General features: G+C 36.1%; 1 protein-coding gene across 4 annotated transcripts in view; it reads left to right on the plus strand.

Moving 5' to 3' along the window:
• VPS13A (vacuolar protein sorting 13 homolog A) overlaps positions 1-17,385 on the plus strand; it is a 284,410-nt gene that overhangs the window by 216,932 nt on the left and 50,093 nt on the right. For all 4 annotated transcript variants that reach the window (XM_072604918.1, XM_072604933.1, XM_072604928.1 and 1 more), the window contains 7 exons: positions 382-511; positions 2,634-2,869; positions 3,836-3,989; positions 4,451-4,597; positions 5,202-5,283; positions 9,029-9,098; positions 13,736-13,841. In XM_072604918.1, coding sequence (XP_072461019.1) covers positions 382-511; positions 2,634-2,869; positions 3,836-3,989; positions 4,451-4,597; positions 5,202-5,283; positions 9,029-9,098; positions 13,736-13,841 — 925 coding nt within the window. The remainder of the gene's footprint in view (positions 1-381; positions 512-2,633; positions 2,870-3,835; positions 3,990-4,450; positions 4,598-5,201; positions 5,284-9,028; positions 9,099-13,735; positions 13,842-17,385) is intronic.

Here is a 17,385-nt window from a genome sequence, read left to right on the forward strand (position 1 = left end):
TTGCTATTAAAATCGCATTTCTTTGAGAGGTCATGTCTTCTGATTTTACTTCCTCCGCTACTTCAGTGTTATTAAGTAAGGTTTCATAAAACAAAACAAAAATTATGCTGTATCAGTAGGCAAGTATCACTGATGATTCATTTTGTTTATTTGTTAGTGTTCAGAATGCTGGTATTTGGAAAGTGGTCTCCAGCAATTTTCTTTGCCATCTTTTTTGCAGTAAACATTACAAACATTTTCCCAGCTGTAAAGGTAACCTTATAACTCAGTATGAGTTATCTTACAGTGCTAACTAATGATTAGTAGTGGTACTGATTTGCATTTTAAGTACTTAAATTCTTACATAAGTATTTTTATTATTTTTTTTTATTATTTGCTTAGTTGTCTGTCTGAAATGGAAGACATGCTTCCTCCTGGTAAAGCAGTTTTGTATACTTGGAGTGATCCCATAGGCTCTAGAAAACTGACCTGGAAATGTGGAAAGAGCCGCGGTGAAGTAACACAAAAAGATGTATGTATTTTGATTGGAATTTGCAGTTATAACTGATTTAGATATCCTCTTTGGCTCATCTCTTTAAGGATATAGTCATCTAGAACGGTAACAGTGTTGAATGAAGCAGAGTCTTCTGAAATGGTAACAATTTTGAAGTAAAACAAAACTTAAACTCAGATGATTTTATTTTCTTCACTTCCATGTGTATTTGTATCTTAATTTACAGAACAGGACAAACTGTACTTTGAAAAGTACCTTTCAAGTCCACCACATATCTTATTGGATATATTTTCTGTGACCTATGAGAAATTATCTGAAGAAGAAATATTTGAATATGTCCTGAGTTTTGTTTGTAATGTGGTCCCTGAACTGATCTTTTGTAATAGGTCACCAGGACTGTCCTTCAGTTTCTGAAATTAATGTTATATTTACTTTTTTACTCTTTTATTTGAGACTTATCAAGGACATAATCTTTTCATTTCTTTTTGTGTGACCAGGAGAACAAATGAGTGTAAGGTACTCTTCTGTCCTACATCATGGTTGACTGAAAAAAATTTAAGAATCAGTAGAATAGGATAAGAAAACAAATTACCTGCTCATGCTAGATCCACTTAGTTTCTTCTTGCAATTGCAAATTCTCATCAGTAATACACGAAAAGAAAATAGGGAAGACAGAAAAATATTAAGCTTCTTTCAGACCTGATGACCCACATTAAAAAATTCCATTTCCTTTTGTTCTGTTTTCATTCCTTTCTGAATGTATGGAAGAATGTACTTTTTTCAGGACATTTCCATATTGAAGTTTCTTCTAATATAGTGATAGTTTTCCCTTGATTACCTTGGCAACCTAATTTAAAATCATATCCATCCTAGAGAATCTGTATTTTAGCCTGTGGTATTATCATATTATGGCTTTTAATCCAAAATAAACATTATTAGAAATAGCTACTAAAAATTATACTTTATTAAAAATACACTGAAATATTATCTGATATTCTAATGTCCAAACACTCTGTTAACCAGAGAACTTCTACTTAAAGTGGACTATGATAATTTATAGAAAGCATGATTCCTGACTTCATTCTTTTATTGCCTTTCTATGTGGTCATAGGCAAGAAATAGAATCTATCAGGAGCTCTGTTGATTTATGAATGACACAGGGACTAGATGAACTTCAAAATAACTCCTAATTTTAAGTTAATATTTTAAACTAATCTCTTTATTCAGTATTACATATATTGCAACTTTTCTATTACCATGATAGAGTATTCCTTGGTGATAAAGAATAATAGTTTAGCATGTTAAATTCATCAATAAAATTTAGTTTAACTAGTAAGTATTTGTTTGATGTTTTGCAAGAAATTTTTGCCATTCAAAGGAATGCCATCATGTACTTTAGAGATCATGGTCTGAGGTTGTCAGGTATTATCCAATTTCCAGTTTAAAGTCAAGCCAACCAGCATTTATTAGTCTGTTCTGAAGAACCTTGTCTACAGTGTCACCACTCCAGCTATAGTGAGGCAGTCTAAATGATACCCACCTCTTTTGAAGTAGTGAACTAGAATTAAAGTAAGGTCTCTGTGCACCTAAGGTCCAGTGGCAGACTAATATTAGTTTTTTGGCGCTAGAAGTGCCTTATAAGGCACATGGGTGCTATAGTGGATAGAGTGCTGGACTTTTTGGGAAGACCTAAGTACAATTTCTTTCTCAGACACTTAATATTTATGTGACTCTGGGCAAGTTGCTATATATCCTCATCTTGTTTCTAATATTTAATCTGGGGATAATATTAGGACCTACTTCATAAGGTTGTTGAGAAGATCAAATGAGACCATATGTGTAAAGAACTTTGCAAACCTTATAGTTCCACCTAAACATCATTCTGTATAAATAATAATCAGGCTATAGCATCTTATAAGTTCATGTTTTTAATTTCTTACGATTGGTGCACTGATCGTTGCTTATAAAAAAGTAATATCAATACATATAACTGATATTCCATAAAAGTAGAATATTAATTTGTATGTGTTTAGTAATTCTAAAAAAATATTTTAATATCCTGTCCAATGAGTCACTTCCCAATAATGTGAATGTGGTTTTTCTAAGCTAATTTTTCTCTTTCATTTTTATTTTGTTACAGGACATGATGACACCAATAAATTTGGGTGGGAAAAAGACCATTTATTTAGTTTCATTCTTTGAAGGCTTGCAACGTATTATTTTATTCACTGAAGATCCTAAAGTGTTTAAAGTGACGTATGAAAGTGAAAAAGCAGAGTTGGCGGAGCAAGAAATTGTGTTGTCATTACAAGATGTTGGAATTTCGTTGGTTAATAACTACACAAAACAAGAAGTAGCCTATATTGGCATCACGAGGTTAGACGTGTGTGTGTGTATGTGTGTGTGTGTGTATATATATATATATATATATATGGATAATTGTTAAATTGTAGTTGTATTAGTGAATAGTCAGTATTTGTATAAATGTGGATTTTTGTTTAAATTTTAAAAGAATTTGGTTTGTTTGGCTTTCATTTATTTATAAAGATAATTGGATAATTTTAACTTGAAAATATTTTGGAGAATTTCATATAATTTTTGAGATAAATTAAGATTGTGTTATAACACAAAGATGACAAAATGATCCCTATGATAACAGGTTGTTATGTTATGTTATGTTTGAACGAAGGTTCTTGAAGAGGACCATGACATTAAGATGATGGCATGACTTACAGATGACTTTGATTTGAGTGAGGGAGGGCTTTGCAAGGTCACCAGCCTTTTGCAACCTTTTGCAAATTGTTTGATAATATTTGGCTCTATGCTGATACTTTAAAAAATATTTTTAAAAATTCAGTTATATTTCATTTTCAACCTTGAATTTTCTCCTTCTTATTCTTCCCTCCCCCACCCATTGAGAACACCAAAAATTAAAAAAGAAAACAAACCAAAACCTTAAAATATATATTACCTCATCTATTTTGGAAGGAAGGAAGAGAGAAAGGAAAGGAAAAAAATGCTTCATCTTTCACTCTGATTCCATCATATACTGATACTTATTAAAGCAATATGAAAATTTGTTGGGTTCCAACCTAAGGAAAGAAGAGGGGAAAGAAGGACCATTTTTGAAGTTATATAAGTGTGATTATTTACACTGTGGTATTTAGGTCTGTGGGTTAAAATAAAAGGGACAAGTGTTTGTTTTGTGACAGCTTGTGATAGTGGTTTATTATTAAGCATTTTTACTGAAAGTGTACTTTTGTCATGACATGGTAATATACTGTATCTTAAAGTTGATTTTAATTTTGTCCTCACTGCTGTGGTCTTGCTTTCACTTTCCAGCTCGGATGTAGTTTGGGAGACAAAACCAAAGAAGAAGGCAAGATGGAGGCCATTGAGTGTAAAGCAAACTGAAAAATTAGAGAAAGAATTTAAAGAATACATTGAGATTTCGCCTTCAGAAGATAAGATTATAGAGTTGGAAACTAATGTTTCGGTATTGTTTTAAAATATTGAATTAAACTCATTTTTTAAATCATATGTTGAATTAAAACATTTTTATGGACTGAGAGGTCCTCTAAAGGATATATAGGTAAAATACTTTAAAATTTGGGTTATTATTATCAAAATAGCGGGTTTATATGTTGAAATAAATATTTCCATTGGTTTTTAAGTTAATTAATTTTTTCTTCCCTGAATACCTGCTCATTAGATCTTAGTAATTTTTAAATTGAGCAAATAGAAGTTATAAGCATGAATTTTGTAGTGTTGGTAGTAGTAGTAGTAGCGTGGAGAGTGATATTATGTTTAAAGTTACATCTATAATCTAACACATACAAACCCACTCAGATGTTTATTCCATTTATGTATTAAGCATTTGCTGTTGTGTTGTGTATAAATGTTACTATTATGGTAGATCCTTGAGTAAAAGTAAAAAAAGACTTTTTTATGTTTCAGGTTTATTTAACACCTAGTGGTAGTAACATGAAAATTCTACAACCACATGTAATACCTGTACGAAGAAATTACCTACCAGCAGTAAAATTAGAATATAGTACATCTGCACATCAAACATCTTTCAGAATCCAAATTTATAGGATACAGGTAAATGATGCTGAAGAGCACCAGCCTTTCCCCTTCCTCTCTCAAATATCATGTACAAAGAAATAGGACTAACCAGAAGTATTGCCTATTTTTAATTTAACTTGATATTAGGGAATAGGAATGCTATGGTAATACCTCAAGCTTTTTATAATTCACGTTAATATCCCATAAAAAACATTTCGCCAAGATTTCTTATATTCAATAAAATCCACTCTTTGGTTTGTTTGCATGCTAACTGATTTCTTCTTACTCTTTGGTAGAGTTATTAGTTATTAATACAAGTTAGATGAAAGATGAGGGTTAAGAAGGAAAAGGAGAGGATGGTCCTTAAGTGATACTTATTTTTCCTTATTTTTCTGAGAGAGAGAGAAAGTAAGAAAATCTAGAGTAAGAAGACTCATCTTATTTCTGTCTCTGAGTTACAGTGTGATTTTGGTTAAATAATGTATTTAACTTCTCTGTGCTTTATATTCTTAGCTGAGGAGAAAGGAGTTTGCACTCAAGAATTTTTGAGGTCTTTTACATCTATAAAAGTCTTAAAATTTTAGGTGACTTGTATAGCTGAAACAGCACAGTGTGAACCTGTCTTTTCGTTTTTCTTTAGATACAGAATCAGATTCACGGGGCTATATTTCCCTTTGTATTTTATCCCATTAAACCTCCCAAGTCAGTCACCATGGATTCAGGTTTGTTGCTTTTACTTTAGAGCTTTTCATTAAAGTCTGTTGTCTTTTGAAATGAAGAGATGAACTAAAAATAAAATTTTGTCACCAACTGATGCTAAAGTAAAATTATTTTCAAAAATTGAGTTTCTGTGGAATCATTAAATTTAATTGTGGTAAAAACTAATATTCACTACACTGGAGTTATGAAAATGGAAAAGAAAAAATAAGTTGTAAGTACATGACTAACATCAAGCCGTGTAATATCTGTTTGTTAGGTGTGTGTATGTATTTGTGTATGCATATATGCTCTACAGTTACTAGAAATGTCCCTGAAACATGATTGTAGCATTTTCCTTTATTTCAAAATACAAGTTGCTCCTTACTTATACCACCTATTCATATGAACAGGAAATGGAAAGCATCTGGAGGCTCTGTCTTCTAGCCCTGCTCCCCAGGGTGGGGGGTGAAGGGAAGCTATCCCTTGCATATCTGGAGATTAATTCATTCAACAGATATTTAGCAAGCATCAACTGTACCACAGTCCTGGGTGTTATGGGGGATAAAGATAAGTTTGGAGGCTATATGGAGTGATGGTAAAATTCATAGACTCCGAGAGTCAATAGACCTGCTTCTATTCTAGCTCCACCATCAGTTGTTCACATTTACATTTAGGTCACCTCATTAGGTATGCATTTCCACATCTCTAAGGTGAGAGAGTTGGACCTGGTGATCTTTAAGAAACATTCCAATTCTAAAATTCGGTGATTCTATTATAATTACTCTGCCCTCAAGAACCTCATAATCTAGTTCTGAATTTTGACAGGTAGACACAGTTAAATGTCATTCCTCTGCCATTGTGCCCAAAGGAATGTGGTGTTGAAAACCTTGATTGATTCTTGGAATGCATTTTTGTATTCGTGCAGCGATTAGGCATACTTGAATACTGCTTTTAAAAAATAGCTCTGTCCAGCAACACAGCTCTTAGTGCAAAACTTTTCCACCATAGAGAGAATCAGTATAGGAGACAGTGACTCATTCTGGGATATTGATTCCCTCACTCTTCCAGTACACTATAGCTTCTCAGTACTTTGAGTCTCCCACCTCTTACAGTCACCCCCCCCTTATCCTCAGTATAGCTGATGTGTGAATATGTCTCCCTAATTTTCAGGGAGTAACACTCTTCAGGCCTGTCTTTCAACTAGGCTCATACCTTTGTCCTCTCACATGAGCTCTAGGACTTCACCCTTCTCCCCTGTCTAACTTGTCATCCTCCTATAACGTAGGCATGCTATTATGTATTAAATAGGTTTTACTGACCTGACAGTATAATCCCTATTTATATTGTTTAATGGAAAAATGCCAACCTTTACAATGTATGATATAGGGGGGAAACACTCTGAGATGACCTTGGGGAAGTCACTTAAACTGTCTGGGCTTCAGTTTCTTCATCTGTAAAATGAGACATGATAGGATCTACATCTGCCAGCCAGTCCTTTCTTCTCTGTCAAAAAATGGGTTAGAGTATTGGCTTCCTGGTCACTTAATGGCATAACAGCAAGGCCTGCTCAAGTGAAATTGGGACCCATAAATCTTGGTGGATTTCCCAAGACAAAAGAAATCATCCCATCCTGCACAACTGACCAACTGTGTTGTAGGTAGCATCTGTTCAAATTAAGTGTTAATGTATCCTTTTTGAATAACTTTTTTTTATATTAGGGCAGAGTAAACTCCCTTTTGTTAATTATTCAATGACCTCATTTTGTCCTAACTTTGAACCTAAAACTAACAAGATGTGAATCAGAATCAGGCCTAGTCCATAATAAGGATATTCAACTAGATGTCTTCTGAAGTCCCTTCTGACTCTTAGATCTGTGATCTGATAATCTGTTCCTGAATTTGTCCTTCCTATAGGGGTATTTATTTTTAATAGTTTTTCCATTTGTGTACTGTCATAGGGCCTGAGCACACACTTGCGAAAGTTTTTTTTTTAAGTGATTTCTGGCCTAATACTAAGAATTGATCATCCAAAGACATATAGTACTAATGCTGTAGTGTTAGAATTTTAGTTAGCTAAAAATTACAGTATTTCTTGAAACACATTTCTCTTAGATTTGGACTAATTTATTTCATGCTTTGGATCATTTGTTCAGTCATTTTATTTGTATCCTAAATGTGTATTGACTACTGTACAAAAGTTTAATAACAAAACACTAGGTTTCATGACCTACTTTAAAACTCTTGATGAAAAAACTGTAATAGTAATACTATAATTATGATGAGAGGCTGCATGGCATTGGGACAAAGAGCTGATCTTGCAGTCTCTGAGACTTGGTATAAGTTCTATTCCTGACACAGAGGGCTGAGTGAAGCTATACATGTCAGTTAACCTGTCATAATCCTCAAGTGATTGTAAGACATTGAATTGAAGAATAGTTGCTGATCAACATTGGTAGAGGGGCTGCTCAATGGAAATTACGTACACTAAAGAAATCACAAAACTGGCCCTATCAGTACTCCTCCCCCATTGTAAGAATATAGATTATCATATACTAACTATTAAATATAAATCTTGACTTGATGGTAAGGGGGAATTCATAAAAAAAGTGATAAATTATAAAATGTGAATACTAAAATATTTGATAAGGAATATTGAAGATGTGAAATATTTTTAATTCACCTTTTTGCAAATAAAAATTGCATGCATAGTATATTTAATTTTGATAGGCATATTTATTGGATGGAAAAATTTCTAGCCAGGATAGTGTTATCTAAAGTGATAATCTGGATTTTAAGTGCCTGGACACAATTCCGACATGAAATATTGCTTTTTGTGGTGATAGAGTAACTTTATTGATTTTTGTACTGCTGTTTATAAGACTTTTAGGACAGTATAGTAGATTACCTTGGGAATATGTCAGTTACTGCTCTCTACTCATTAATTATGCTTTATTGAAATTTATAATTTCATTTTAACTTAAATTCTTTGGGTTTATAAGTTGATCATTTTTTCCTATTTCATTAGTGATATTAACTGGAAATAATATGTCTTTTTTCCATTTGGACAGATCAGTGTTAAGCTTTTCTAATTTTGTTTGTCATTGTTCCTTGTGCATTTCACTATACCTGTATAAAGGCATTAGTACAAAAATTTTTTTGATTGTTATACTTAGCATTATAGTTACACATAGCAGTATCTATGAGTATTATCTATGAGTAATGTCCTTTAGATATTAGGGATTGCAAGTGTAAAGGAAAGAAGGCAAGTTACATTAGAACTATTATCTAAGGGAAGATTGTCTAGGCTACATGTGATCTATGCCTCTTCTCTTTATTGCACATTTAACATTAAATAGGAATGAGCACTGTTTCCATTAGAGTAAAAAAGAATGAAAATAAAAGAATATGAAAGAATAAAAAGTTAAATTAAAATCTGATAAGTTTATAAATTATCCAAGCTTCTGGCAGTGAATTATTTGAATATTTTGTTTCAGAAATAGTGAAATAAAACTCTTTATTTTGAACTTTTTTGTTTTCAATTAACATATATAAAACTTTGAGCAAAACATCCTCAGTTTCCAAAATTCAGACTGCTGATTATTTAAATAATAGTAGTTTATTATTGGCTTAGATATGTGATTATTACTTACAATCGCTTCTAGAATTATAGTAAACACAGAGTACTTTATATATAGTTTACATGTAGTGCTAACATTTTGTTGTAAAGCAGTGTAAAATTAATGGTGTTAATATCTTAACATCTTTGCAGCACCAAAGCCATTTACAGATGTAAGTATTGTGATGAGAACTGCAGGACATTCGCAGATATCACGTATTAAGTAAGTATCCTACAGAGTACAGAATTGTATACCTTCATGTCATTGATAATTTTAGTTGATTTAAAGATCAATCATTACTGATGTCTTCAGAGTATAGTAGGAACTAAATCTTTTTTAAACTTTTATTTTTTAAAAAATGTTTTATTTATGTATTTGGGGGCAATTTATAGTGCCTTCACTTCCCAATACTATACAACACTTTTCCTTTAATAATAAAAACAGTTAAGTAAAGTCATCTATAACGCCACTACCAGTGATAGAATGCTTTTTGCAGCACCTTTCTCTTGAGAAGTAGGTCATGCTACCTATCAATGAACACCTAATTTGTTTCTAGTTTTTTGCCACTACCAAAAAGTGTATTGTGAATATTTTAGCATATATGGGACTTTGTATATTTGTCTTCTTAGGTTATTTGCCAACCAGTAGGTTCACTGTTTCCAAAATAGTTGCATGATTTTGCAGTTTCACTAGCAGTGCAACCCACCATATTTGTGAGTCACTTTTTTTTCTGCAACATTTTATCACTGATTTTACCTTTCTCCAAATGTGACCACCTCTATCACTCTTACTATTTTTAAATTTTGCTTGAGATAAGACAACCCAGGGATATGATCCACCCAAAAACACTTGGCGTACTTTGCTTCTGGTATAAATCCTAAGACCAAGAAAACTTCCTTTGACTTTCCTCAGCAGCTGGTTTCCTGATGTCTAAAACTAAGCTCATCATCTTTCTCACCAAACCAGAACTTTTCCCTCTTTCTGAACTTGCTTGTTTCTATCAAGGGCACTGCTGTCCTTTCCAGTCACCTGGATTTATAACCTCACCATTATTTATGAGTCCTTATTCTCTTTCATTCCACATACCCAGTCAGTTGTCTGCCTCCACAGCATCTCTCAAATTCTTTCCCTTATCTTAATCTCATGGATGTCATCCTGATTCAGGCCTTCATCCCCTCTCCCCTAAATTATTGCAATAGCTTCTTCTTCACTGTATCTTCTACATAGCTATCAAAGTGATTTTCTTCAACTGTATGTCTGACCATGTCATTCCCTTTCTCAGTAAAGTCCAGGGATTCCCTTCTTTCTCTGATCAAATATAAGTATCTCTGTTTAGCTTTTAAAGACCTTCATAAGATGGCCTCACCATTAAATGTCACTTATCCCATACTCTGTGTTCAGTCTTTATTTGACTTCCTTGCTAATCCTCACATAATCCTCTAATCTCCTTTCTCTGTGCCTTTTGCTGCCTTTCTTCAAACCCTAGAACGCCATCTAAAATTTTGTTCCAATATAGTCCCTTCCCACAGCTGCTGGTGCCCTTCCCTCCTACTCCCTCAAAAGTTTACTTCATATTTATTTTGCATTTGTTTGTTTGTTTCTTACTGTGTTGTTTCCCCTAATGGGATGTGACTTCCTTGAGGGCAAGAAGGTTTTGTTTTTGCTTAATACCCAGTTTAGCAAATGCTTGTTCTTTGCTTTCTTGATTGATTCCTTACTGGGTAACCATAGTTCTTCTCATCATTTGTCTCATATTCCTAATTCCCGGACTGCTGTTTAGTAGATATTCAACTATTTATCCTAATATTTTCCCCATTTTTTTTTTGCTTTGAACTTGACTTGAAGACCCTATGCTTATATTATCTAATTTTGAAAGAACTATTTTCTTCAGTGAGCTTTTGAATCTCCTTTTGCATTTGGCTAATTCTGCTTTTGAAAGCATTCTTCTCCTCATTGGCTTCTTGAACCTCTTTTGCCAATTGATTTAGCCTATTTTTCAAGGTGTTATTTTCTTCAGCATTTTTTTGGGTCTCCTTTAGCAGGGTGCTGACCTGCTGTTCATGCTTTGACTTCATGTCTCTCATTTCTCTTCCCAGCTTTTCCTCTACCTCTCTAACTTGATTTTCAAAATTCTTTTTGAGCTCTTCCATGGCCTGAGCCCATTGGGTGGGCTGGGACACAGAAGCCTTGACTTCTGTGTCTTTGCCTGATGGTAAGCATTGTTCTTCCTCATCAGAAAGGAAGGGAGGAAATGCCTGTTCACCAAGAAAGTAACCTTCTATAGTCTTATTTCTTTTCCCTTTTCTGGGCATTTTCCCAGCCAGTGACTTGACCTCTGAATATTCTCCTCACACCCACCTTGCCTCCTGATCCTCCCAGCCAGTGCTTGGGGTCTGAGATTCAAATGCTGCTCCCCAGCCTCGGGGCTTTGGCAGGGGCAGGGCTGCTATTCAGTGTGAGATTAAGTTCAGGTGCTCAGGTCAGGGCAGGGCCACCTCTCAGGCTCAGTTCCCTCAGGGGGTTTATGCACAGACCTTCAACAATGGATCCAGGCTCCTGCCTGCTTGGGGAGCCCTGGTCTGCTGCTGCCTCAGCTTCTGTCTCCCGGGGGGGCCTGAGTTACGGGCGCACCCTACTCCCCTCTCGACCTGCCAAAGAGACCCTCTCACCGACCCCCGTCACCTGTGGGTGGAGGGACCTGTGCGACCACTGGAGATCCCGTCCCTGAAGCCTGCTTGGATCTGTTCCTCTCAGTGCCGCGGCCTCGGCAGGGCTGGGCTGGGCTCCGCATCTGCAGCGCAACGGACCTTTTGCGAGAGGTTTGCAGGTCCCTCTGGAACAGAAATCTCCTTCGCTCCACTGTTCTGTAGCCTCACTGCTCCAGAATTTGCCATGAGTTACTTTATACAGATGTTCTATGGGTTGTGGGTTCAGAGCTATGTGTATGTGCATCTTTCTACTCCACCATCTTGGCTCCGCCCCCCTATGCTTATATTATCACACAGCGGTTTTGTGATCAGTAATATGACAGCATCAGTTGCCTCCGGGCTGTATAATTTCTACCTCATTCTTGCCTTAGCCAAACCTTTTACTTCTCCTGCTCCTGAGGTAGATAATTGGTTTGTAAATGTCCTCTTTGCCTCCCTTACTTACCCATAAATAAGTGGGCAACAGAGACCACTTTGCCAACCTTGCCTCCTGTTGTTCAGGCTTCTATCCTTCAGTTCCCATCTGGCTAACCAAGAACGATTGCTGGAAACTGGGTGAAATTTATATAGCCCTTGAAGGTTATCAAAGCACTTCATACACATTTTCTTAATTGATCCTCACAGCTCTTGTTAGCCTCATTTTATGGATGAGAAAACTGAAACACTTTCTGTGACTTTTCCAATCACATAGCTAGTGTTTACTAGCTATGTTTCTATAGCTAGCTATATCCAAGGATGGTTTCCAGCCTAGGTCTTTGTGACTCCCAACTTTTGTAATCTGTCCACTATACCATGTTGTCATGAGAGGAAGAAGATAACTTAATGATGATCTAGAGCAGAGTTTCTGAAATTCTTTGGTCTTGGGATCCCTTTGTACTTTAAAAATTCAATGAGGTTCCTAAAGAGCTTTTGTTTATGTGAATTATACCCATTGATATTTACTGTATTAGAAACTAGAACTTAGATATTTTGAAAGTATTTATTTATTTAAGAATAAAATAAATCCATTACATATTAAAGATCTTTTTTTGATAATTATGTGGTGCTGATATTGGGCAAGTACAAGCAAAACATCAAGTCCAATTTTAAGGAAAAGAACAATTCTCCAGATGATAGATGAACTCTGTCTTCATATTTGCAGTGAAACCTTTACTTTACAGATCATATATACTGGGAAAAACTTCACCATATACTGATGAGATAATGAAAGTAGAAAAAACAACTAACATCTTAATATTATTATAAACATAGTTTTGACCTCATGGATCCCTCCGAAAGTCTCTTGGAGTCTTCCCATCACACTTTGTTCTAGAGTTTTACCACCAAGGAGAGATGAAACAGAATTGGGGAGGCCTCACTTTGCCTGAAAAGGGAACAAGTCCAGCCAGTTCTCATTCTGTTCAACCACTGTCAGCCACGTGCAGGTGCTGCCTCAAAGCCAAAGTATTTTTGTAAATTGACTGTGTGGAAAATTGCATTAAAAGCAGAACAAAGAGGGAACAACTTAGCATTATAGAATGAGTGCTGGTCTCAGTACCACAAAGCAGATTCCCGTCTTGGGTTTTTAGCTGCTGGACAGTGGAGAGAGGACTGGACCTGGTGTCAGCAAGAGCTGAATTCCAGTGTGACCCCAGACACTTTCTAGCTGTGTGACCCTAAGTCAGCTGCTTACATTTCTGTGCCTCAGTTTCCTCAGATGTAAAATGGGAATAAAACCACCTCATTCCTAAGGATGTTGTCAAGATAAAGTGTGATGTCTATAAAATGCTTTGCTCCTCCAGAAGCACTATGTAAGTGCTACTTGTGATGATGATGATGTGACTGTGGGCAAAATATTTAATCTTTCTGAGCTTCAGTTTCTTGATCTGTAAAATAACCGTAATAGTAGTTTCATTATTTAATAGTGTTGATGTGAGGAAAGCACTTTGAAAGTTTTTTAAATGGGACATAAATGCTAATTACAGTAATTTTTATCACTTATAGTTATTTTGTTATTGTTATCTCTGCTTACTGTACCTACAGTGACTTAATGTAGGTGCAGTCATAACATTGAATTTATATTTATAAAATTTGTGATTAATTTGGTTTAAAAGTGCTGTTCTTAATGCACTAAATTGGTATTGATTAACAATTTTCTGCTTTCTCATATAGGTATTTTAAAGTGTTGATACAAGAAATGGACCTCAGATTAGATCTTGGATTTCTTTATGCTCTGGCCGATCTCATGTCTGGAGCTGAGGTGATGGAAAAGCATGAGGTATGAAAAATTGTGATGTAAATTGAGCGAGCAATTAGAAGGAAAAGTAAATACCTCGTTCAGACGTAGTCTTTTATGTTATATAATACCAACGTGTATGTTGGTAGGAGTTTTCTTGTTACAGTAGCTAGTGATACGACAGAAATCACCTCAGCAAACAAAGGGATGTGTTTCAAAGCCAGAGGGAGCATAGAGGCTGATACTCTGAAGGGACAAAGCTTTTTTCTTGATCCAAGTAGTTCCTTGGGTATTTAGGTGGAAAGAATTAAAAAGAGACTAAAAATTAGAGCTGTTTGTTGGCAGATAACAGTAGCAGATATTTATATAGCACTTCAACATTTGTAAAACACTTTTCATATGTTATCTTACAAAAAAAACAGCTTCATTTTGGGTAATCTGTGACTCTCTTTGTTTCTTCCCACTATGATCCAGGTAACACACATTTGTATTTTGAAGAATGATTACCTATATAGGGTCCATAGAAAACATTTTGTTACAGAGTATTACAGTAGGGAAATTTTTGTACCATATCAATCACGATTAGAGGGATGTTTTTAACCAAAGTTTACTTCTGTAGAATTCTGTAGAATTTTTTTTTTGTTGGGGTGAGGATGAGGGGGTGATTATTTAAATAGCTGCACAGAGCTCTTATTCTGTGCCTCCTCATGGTATGGCTGTGATCTTGGGTTCCTGAGAGATTGTCTCAGTGGAGCATAGGCACCCCAGTACAGGCCTAATGAAACTACTTGTGCTTTCTGAAGGCTAGCCATAATCAATACAGAGTGGTTTATCCATGGAAAGTTGGCCACCAGGTCATAATTTTTTGGCCCCTATTGTTCCTGAAACAAGACAAGGACACAAAATAGGACTTCATTCAGTTTTGCTCCATCTGCCTTTGCATTGATTGTAGAAAATTGGTAGAAAGAGGGAGCGGATACCCCAATTCTTGAAAATTTAGACCATCTGGAATACTTATTTCCTTTTGGTTTTCTTATTGTGTGTTCTTTTTCTGAACCAGAGAGAGTGCTGGTATTAGAGTCAGGAAGAACTGCATTCAAATCCAACACTTCAGTTCAAAAGGCCACAGGGTTAGGGTGTGAAGACGTCATGGAGGTCAGTCCATGAAGTGAGAAATGTGGACTCGGAGAGATTGTGACCAAGACCACGTATAGTTTATGATTCCAAACCTAATATTCTTTCCACTGTGCTGTACTGTCTGTGTTCTAGCTAATTGTGTGACTATTGTTGAGTCACTTAGCCACTGTGAGCCTCAGTTTCCTTCTGTGTAAAGTGCAAATAGTATGTATTACACTAGCCCATCTGGATTGTGTGCAGTGCAGACCTTGAAGTATTTATAACCTTCAGTTATTGCTGGCATCCTCCAGCTCCCACTGAGCTGACAGACTGTTTGTTGTTGTTCAGTTTTTTCAGTCCTCTCTGATCTTTGTGACTCCATTTGGAGTTTTCTTTGATTTGCCACTTCCCTCTCCAGCTCATTTTACAGATGAGAAAAATGAGGCAAAGTAGGTTAAGTGATTTGCCCAGGGTCACAGAGCTAGTAAGTGCATGAAACGGGTTTTGAACTCTGGTCTTCTTCTGGCCTGGCCGAACTATTTATCCGCTGTGCCACCTGGCTGACCCTATTATTAATTAATATGACAAACCATTAGAGCAAATTAACTCTGTTCTTATTTGTGTTCTGCATTAGTCAGTCGGTAAGCATTTATTACTAGGCACTGTATTAAGAACTAGAGATTCAAAGAAAGGGAAAATCCTCTCTTAGGAATTCCTGAGTAGAATGGGAGCTCTAATGGAGGCATGGAAATAATTATGTACATAAATATATATAGAGTAGTTTGAGGTTAATCTATGAAAAGAAGGCACTGGCATTTGGGAGAGGGGGACCAGAAAAGCCCTTCCTATTTCTTACAGGAAGCAAGGTAAATGAAAGGGTGGAGATGAGGAGAGAGGATCCAAGCATGGGGGCAACCAGGCAGTCACAGATGTTAGAAAGGGAGGGTTGTGTTTAAGGAACAGTAAGAAGACTAGTGTAGCTAGATCTGGAGTATGTGGAGAAGTCATGTATGAATGGATTAGGAAGAGTAGAAGAGTTCTGCTCTAATACTTCCCCCACAAGAACGGGCAGTGAGATAAATCTGTGTGAACATAGCCCACTTCTGTGATCCTGCCAAACTGCCCTCCACAAAGCATTCAGCCCATTAAATACCTGGAAGAGGATCAGGACCATCTTTGGAAAAAATTCCTGTCTGAGTAGAACAGGTTTTCTCATTTTTCCCTCCTCAGTTTGCACAGTGATCACTCCTACTCTAGCTTCTCTGTGGTGACTCCAGCATTTGGAAGACTTTCTCAGCCTAACTGGGCACTCTGGTGTCTTTTGCCCTAGCTTCCTCCTTGCCTTGAGACCCAGTTTAAAACTACTTCTCTGGTGATATCCAGAAAAGTTAGTTCCAGAAGCTGAGAATAAGTGTTCCCTGGTTTACCAAAATCACAGTCCCTATGGTGGGGAGGTAATGTAACTGTGAATGTCAAGAAACTACCCTTGTGCCTGAAGAGTGGGATCCTCTCAGGGATATCCATCCTCCCTCCCCCGCCCCGAGATAGGCAGGATCTGACTGACTTTCTCTGGAAACTGGAGCAGGCCAGCAATGTAGAACATGGTCTGGATAATTGTACATTTTACACAGTAATATAGGAGATACCATCCTCAAAGGATGGGGAGATAGTGTAACCCTCAGTTTTCTCAGAGTGATGGTGAGGGAAATAGAACTACAGGTCATTGAGAATGAGAAGTAAAAGGTTAAGAACATTCTTTGGGACGAGTAGGGAAAGGGCCTTAATGAAATCAAAATAATCATCAGTGGGAAATTTTTAAAAAACCTAGAAATTTGGGAAGAGGACAGGTTGTGAAGAGTTTCACAAGACTATACTTAATCTTAGAAAAAATAAGGAAATCAGTAGATTTTATTGATTAGGGTATATGCCATAGTCAGGCTTATACTTGAGAAAAATCACCTTGGCAGGTGAGTGTAGTGTGGACTTGAGGAGGTAGAGACTTGAGAAAGGGAGACCATTTTAGAAGACTTTTGCAATAGTTGAGGCAAGAGGGAATGAGAACTTAAACTAGGGTGATGGCTGTGTGGGTAGGCAGAAGGAAATATATATAAGATATTGTGAAGGTAAAAAGAGAATAAATTTAACAACAGATTAGATTTGTGGGGTGAGTGAGAATGACAGGTAGAGGATGACTCTAAGTTTATGATCTTGGGTGGCCAAGAGGATCCTGGTACCATTAATAACTGTAGGGAATTTGGGATTAGGGGACATTTTAGAGAGAAAATGAGATGTTTGACATCTCTTTATAGATGGGACATCTGTTTCAAGAGGATCAGTAGGCAGTTGCTTGTACAGAACTATAACTCACAGAGACACTAGGTCCAGGGCTGTAGGTCTAGGAAACATTGACATAGATGATAATTGAATCCATAGAAATTGGTGAAGTCACCAAGCAAAAAAATATAAATGA

The sequence above is a fragment of the Notamacropus eugenii genome, chromosome 1 (assembly GCF_028372415.1).
Source record: "Notamacropus eugenii isolate mMacEug1 chromosome 1, mMacEug1.pri_v2, whole genome shotgun sequence".
Lineage (NCBI taxonomy): Eukaryota > Metazoa > Chordata > Mammalia > Diprotodontia > Macropodidae > Notamacropus > Notamacropus eugenii.